General features: G+C 36.4%; 1 protein-coding gene and 1 non-coding gene across 2 annotated transcripts; one reads left to right on the forward strand and one right to left on the reverse strand.

Annotated features, from left to right (window-relative positions):
• The first annotated feature begins 1,161 nt into the window (after window positions 1–1,161).
• LOC100175583 lies at window positions 1,162–3,103 on the forward strand. The gene is made up of 4 exons (XR_003396712.1): window positions 1,162–1,183; window positions 1,608–1,839; window positions 2,693–2,752; window positions 3,061–3,103. It is a non-coding gene; the product is annotated as an uncharacterized LOC100175583 (transcript).
• Window positions 3,104–3,832: 729 nt separating this feature from the next.
• LOC108950232 (transcription factor 24-like) lies at window positions 3,833–6,148 on the reverse strand. The gene is made up of 4 exons (XM_026838203.1): window positions 6,062–6,148; window positions 5,454–5,638; window positions 4,968–5,050; window positions 3,833–4,022 (listed from the first exon to the last, which is right to left on the reverse strand). The coding sequence occupies exons 1-4, from the start codon at window positions 6,139–6,141 to the stop codon at window positions 3,999–4,001; spliced, it is 372 nt and encodes a 123-aa protein (XP_026694004.1). The 5' UTR covers window positions 6,142–6,148; the 3' UTR covers window positions 3,833–3,998.
• Between the last annotated feature and the right edge of the window lie 238 nt (window positions 6,149–6,386).

The following is a 6,386-nucleotide window of genomic DNA, read 5'->3' on the forward strand; positions in this document are numbered from 1 at the left end:
GAAATTGTCATTATTTGCAGAAATTATTTGAGTTTCAGAAGCTAAATTGCTTTCTTTTGTATCTAATACATTGCCCGCAGAGGTGGAGCATTTTTTCTCTGTTTCAGTACAAGTTTTAGTTTCTGACATTTCTTTTTCATTGAAAGTATTAGAGTTACAAGTTGTCAATGTACTACACAGATCTAACTGCCTTTTGCAGCTAAATCCCTGCCCATCTTCAAGATGCATTGATTTCTTCAATGAGAGTGAATGTAGTTTTAACATCAAGGAACCTGATAATATCTTCTGACTGTAATCATATTTGAAACTTGGTGACTTCACAACGTGTTTCCACCTTTTGTGGGACTTTGTTCGTTTACAAAGTTGCTTCATGATTTAAATTTACTTCGATTTATACATTATAATACTCAAAAACTGCGGGGTAAAATGGAATACCGTTAACACGTAAATCTCGTGAGGATAAGTTTATTTAATTATGTAAATATTCTTTGTTTACTACCGAATTGGACAAGAAAATGAAATGAAAACATGTCCCATCTTACCCCACCCTACAATAAACTCATAAATTATAACTGAACGACTAAAGACAAATTTTAATTTGGAACAGCTGGCAAGATAGATAAAGCTTGACAGACATTTAGTGGAATGTCAAGCTTTGTTATGATGTCGCGAATAGTTTGTGACGTCACGCTACGTCACAAAAGTCAGATGTCCGTGAATACACATCGGTTGTTTGTCGTTGTAGTAAAACAATGAATGTCTAAACATATGTTTAGGTATCTATGGTAAAATGTAAAGCACTTTTAACAAGTGTTAATGTAATACCTGAAATCGGATTTCAAAATACCGCGTGTATTTTACCGTCCCGGTAATATAATGGAATAACTTAGTTCACAAATAATTATTTTTTTTTAATATTTCTTCAGCCAAAAACATTACTTTTTACACTCAAATACGCTGAGGTTACAATATAGTTTTATTTGTTTTACTGAAGAATATTTTCATATCATAGGATCTAGTAAAACATTTCCGCCACTACAGTGCGCTAGAGATTCGATCTTTTCCACCACGCATCTTATAGGTAAGTCTGTTGTATTATATGTGTGATTTAGAAGAGATTTAAATAATATTTATGCAAAATTTCGCCGCAATTATTCGTGTAAATATGTAAAGTATGCATAAGGTATGTTTAGAGTTCTACTATAGCAGTTTAAAACCATTGTATTGGCTCTGTGGTTGAAGAGTTTGCCTCCGGACCAGAAGGTTTGGGTTCGTAGCTCGACCCTGCTGCTATTGTGGGCATGGACTTGACAGAATTTCCCCAACCTAGTTCTACTTTAGGGGATGTACATATTGTCGGCAATAGATAAAATGGGAAGCATTTATACCCACAAAGTTACGTATCTAGTGTATTACCTTGCCCTGCCATACAAGATAAAATGCTTTATACATTGAAATATTTAGTTAAAATAAATTATCATTTTCTATAAGTTTCACTATGTAAATTAAACATATTTGCTTCCACCCTTCTAACTGTCACCCCTTACAGAGTATACATATAAATTCAATTTGTTTATTTCACTTCTAATAGTCTCCCCCCACCCCAGGTCTACCATCGTAACTTTTTACATCTTGGACCCAACGTTGCCATCAATCATGCAGAACGACGCCGGTGAAGTAGTTGACCTTTATATCCCCCGAAAATGCTCGGCAAGCGGACGAATCATCGGAGCCAAGGATCACGCGTCTGTACAACTATCATTCATTGATGTAGATGAGACAGGACGTGCGCTCACCACTGCGAAACCTTATACCATCTGTGGCGATATCAGAAGAATGGTGAGTGTTTGGTTCTGCTATAAAATTTTTTTCTTTGTTCATAGTAACTTTTGCGTTTGGGTCCCTTTGCTATTATAAAACATTTGTAGTAACCTGTAAGCAGGCACAAGGTATTAGTAACGTAATGCCTGCGTTATATAAACTGTCATTACCCTTACTCTACAGCTGCCCGTGCCATACGTTAATCCTTTAGCTGGTGGCCCCCTGAAACTTTGGTTTCAAAATGGTTTCAAAATGTTCCTTAGGTCTCACTGATACCCACTGCATAATTTTTTTTTGAAAAAAGCTTGGGCGTTCCTGTCGAAAATTAACTTTAAAAATGCGCGAAATCGTGCTGCGTCACCGTATTTTCCACACCAGCCATTATGAATTAAACCAAGGTTGTATTATTATGTCATAGAATGCGTATTGTTACGTTTAATTCCTACGTTAAAACAGTGGGAAAAAACAAGGCTTTAAAGTCCTGGAACCTATGTTATATACCACTATTGTGACGTAACAGACCGCGATTGTGACGTAATGAATCGTTAACCTTAGGCAAATCAGACGAATTACGGTGACGAAGCATGTTTTCGTGCATTTTTAATGTTAGTTTTCGACACTAACGCCCGACTTTTTTAAAAAAAAATTAGACAGCAGGTATCAGTGAGGGCTATAGAACATTTTGAAACAAAAATTTCAGGTGGCCACTAGGTAAAGGATCACCGTGCCATACTAGTATTCTTTAAATAAAGTGTGTTAGAGCATAGCAGTCTATACTGTACCATAACACAATAGCGCATATATTGTGGTACATGTTCCACGCTTCCACCCCCCTGTATTGATAAAGCTTCAAACAAACAATTCTTTCCAGGGCGAGTCAGATGACTGTCTGAACAGATTGGCGAAAAAAGACGGCATCATGTCATGATCAGTAAGTTGAATAGTTGTCAAAACCAAGCTAGCCTTTGGCTCGATGTTAAGGATATTGTCACCCCAGTTTATTGAAGTGTGGCACATTTGGTACTTCGGTTTGCTCTGTTACCAGGTGTCAACACAAATGAACAGAGCTATTTATTTTGTTATTAATAAGGTTTTGAAAATGTTTAACAGTTATGGGTGTAACTGCAATTTAATTTTTTTTAAATGAAAGTTTAGCAAAACGACGTCCTCCTGGGGCATAGTGGTTCACATAAGTAGCTAAGAATACACAATAAAATTCTTTATTTTATCATTTTGTAGGGCGATCTTCACAAGGCTCCTCGAAAATAAAAATTCAATTGAATTTTAATATGTGTTGCCTTTGAATTAAGTAACTTATCCTCACTAGACAGACTATGAACAGTCATAATAACACAGGTGTTCTTTTCATACCCTGCGTGGCTTAAAAGTTGTCACATATGTTACTTTGCGTGACTTTTTGCGGTATGGGTAACAATTTTACAATCTGTAAGGAATCACCAGTTTGAAACAATTGCTACAAACTTATCCGCCCACAATGGTTGCAACGTCGACCCCGAAACGCTTATCTTACGGTTTTGAGACAGGCCAAGTTATTGCATCATAGAAATAAGTTTAATTCTCAACGCGTTTCAAAAAAATGTTACGGTAAAAAAACATTACGTTTGAAGACGGGAAATAGCAAACAGGGTCCGTTTTAATAAGACTTTAGGTTAAAATGTAGGTTTGTGTTCAAAACCTCGTCAATAAAACTTCGGTGGGCTGTACATATAGTAGGATGGGGAAAGATGGGACACCTTGTTATTCCATTTTCTCGTCCCATTTGGTAGTAAACAAAAAACATTCAAAGAATTTCAAAACCGTATCCTCACGACTCCCATAGACCGTCGTTAATTGTTTAAAACGCGATCAGGATATTTGAATATTACGAGCTCAAGGTGTTCCATCTTCCCCCACAGTACTATATAAAAATATAGCGATAAATGAATAATAGAGAAAAAGAAATATAACGTTTGGGATAAAATGCGTGACCGTCACACTCTACAAACAATACAATGTTAAAAACGAACAAAATTTAATTGTATAGGTAACTATGAAAATTCTTAAAATCTCGAGGAGTTTGTCATGATGGTTGAACCCAAGTTCCACCATAACAGAGTTTAATGTGGCTGGTGATGTGTATAGATTATGATGGGATTTGTTGATTGTGTTGGTTGGGGTTATGTAGCTTTGATTGGCCATTTCTGTAGAAGTAAAGTTGATTAGCTCAAGGTTTTGGCCCACAAACTGAAAGTACCTTTATGCTACAAGCAGTACCGTAACATTTTCCCATTGTTACTACATTTTTTTATTGAGTTTTTTAGTTTGAATTATCTTGCCCAAAAACACACACCTCAACAATGGTGACAGCAGCCAGCATTTAACACATAACCTCTGCTTGAACGTAGGCGCTCTAGTCTAAACAGTATTTATACAGCTTTGTGACATACTGTGCGCGTCACCGAAATAGTTTGTCGCTCGCGGTTTTAATTTCCTTCTGCCTCTCATCGGCTTGTCGCAAACTCGCATAAAAACCACGAAACGGAAGTGACGACAAATGTTTCTTTACGCTTGAATGCTTCTGTCGGACGTCATTGCTTATGAGCATAAATGAAATAGTCTGATGCGCAATGTCCAGATCAAGAGATACGAAATGCGTAACAAAAAAATAGTATCCTGCTGTATGAGATATTTAAATTTAGCTCAAATTTGCCTTTTTTGTACTTCTTTTGTAGACTGATGATGCCATTTAGCCCGAATATATCTCTTACATAATACAATTTGTGAGACTTGATTTTTGTCGGTCCGAATTTCATAGCACATGATCCGCACTCTTATTTCGTTACGAGAATCGTCCAACTTCGTGAGCACTTATAGATCAGGGCAAGATTCGCGGAATTTATCACAGTTACAATGTATATATCATATATTCTTAGAAGCGTCGACATATTTAGCATAAACTTTAAAAACATCTGCCAAAGCACGTTAACCGTGTTTAACGCTCGACTACGGATGTATAGGATGTCTATGGCGCAATATTGCTCAGGTGCCTGACGTCCGGAAACAAAAAAATATTTCCCACATTTTATTTTTTTTTTAAATTTCCCATTTTTTTTTCAATTTATAAATTGTGCTTTGGAGAGAATTACCTTTCGTTGTTGTTTCATACTTTTATGGGACTTCCGTTGTTTTTCATTGATCGGTTTTTGCCAAATTAGTTTATCGAAGTTTTCTGAAAACAATAAAGTTAAAACTACAGAGTAAGCGTCCCAAACACTGTGTTTTTTAAAGGTTGTTTGCGACATATAACAAAATAAAGCATGTGATACAAATTTTGTCACTAAATATTAAAATATTGAACAAAAATTGATTTGCCTTTATACAAAAAGTGAGACACATTTAGCACATATATTCAAGTATCCTGATCGTATTTAACCAATTAATAACGGTATATGGCAGTCGTGAGGCTACGGCTTTAATTTTCTTTGTTTACTATCAAATGTGATGAGAAAATATAATAAAAAGTTGTCCCATCTTCCCCACCCTAATATACATTAACATACAGTATTATCATCCTAAATTTTAACCAGAATTTACCAATAATCCTTTAAAACAGGTTAAACTACATCACCTACCATAAGATGTGTCACGCCCACTTCTACAACGGGCCACGCCCCCTGAAAGTTTGGTGGACAGTTGTCTAATATAACGAGAAGCAAGCATAAGGATCTCTAGTTTGGAAAGCTTAGTATCTGGTGGGATGTATGGCAGGGCGCGCTGTAGATCATTGTAAGCTGTTCTTAACGTCTTTATTCGATCCCTATATGGAGATAAATAATCTTGTAGCGACAGAATTTGGGTATTTGAAACTTTGAAGTTATTTTTTTGTGTGTTCATAGTATATCACTTGTTTACCTTATCCGTATAAATATAGTCTCAAGCACTCTTGTTCAAGATACATACTTTATCAAAGTTACATGTACGTAGTAACTCATAAGTGGGCATGGGGTGTATGAAACTGAACACCCATGTTATAACAATTGCCGTTGCCCTGCCGCGCGAGGATAAACACAAATATGCATTTATTCTCTACGCAGTTTATTCTTAGTACACTTCAGTATACTATGGTTTATTGGAATATTCATTTTTTGACGCTCGACATTCTGCATAAGGACTTATACATTCATTCTCTATACACAGTTTATCACTATATTTATTTCTTCAGCTCTGCATGAGAACTCACCTCTCTCGAGCAGCATTCCCAACCGCGCTCCTTCGTCTTCGTTTCTTCGATCTTGTTTGACTGCTGCTCCGTTTCGTCATGACCCCATCTACGTTATATGAATCTAAACCCACAACTCTCTATGGTAAGCCTTGGTGTTTTCAAAACAAAAAAGGGGGTTGGTTTTAATCGTGTGGTATAGCGCCGCAAAGTGGTGTTTGTTTGTTACTCCTTTTAGCCACTAAGCGGCGTTAAACGAATAAATGCAACTTATTTATCTACGGCGGCAACGACAGTTGTTATAACATGGGTGTTCTGTTTCACATAGCTCGTGCCGTTTTTACGT

Source organism: Ciona intestinalis, unplaced genomic scaffold, assembly GCF_000224145.3.
Source record: "Ciona intestinalis unplaced genomic scaffold, KH HT000068.2, whole genome shotgun sequence".
NCBI lineage: Eukaryota > Metazoa > Chordata > Ascidiacea > Phlebobranchia > Cionidae > Ciona > Ciona intestinalis.

Bases quoted from the DNA above. Each gene is read 5' to 3' on its own strand.
- LOC108950232 (XM_026838203.1), bottom strand. From the start codon at position 6,141: ATGACGAAACGGAGCAGCAGTCAAACAAGATCGAAGAAACGAAGACGA. The intron at 5,639-6,061 runs GTGAGTTCTCAT...ATCTCCATATAG, and splicing joins GGGAATGCTGCTCGAGAGAG to GGATCGAATAAAGACGTTAA. The intron at 5,051-5,453 runs GTAGGTGATGTA...TATTGTTTTCAG, and splicing joins TGGGCGTGACACATCTTATG to AAAACTTCGATAAACTAATT.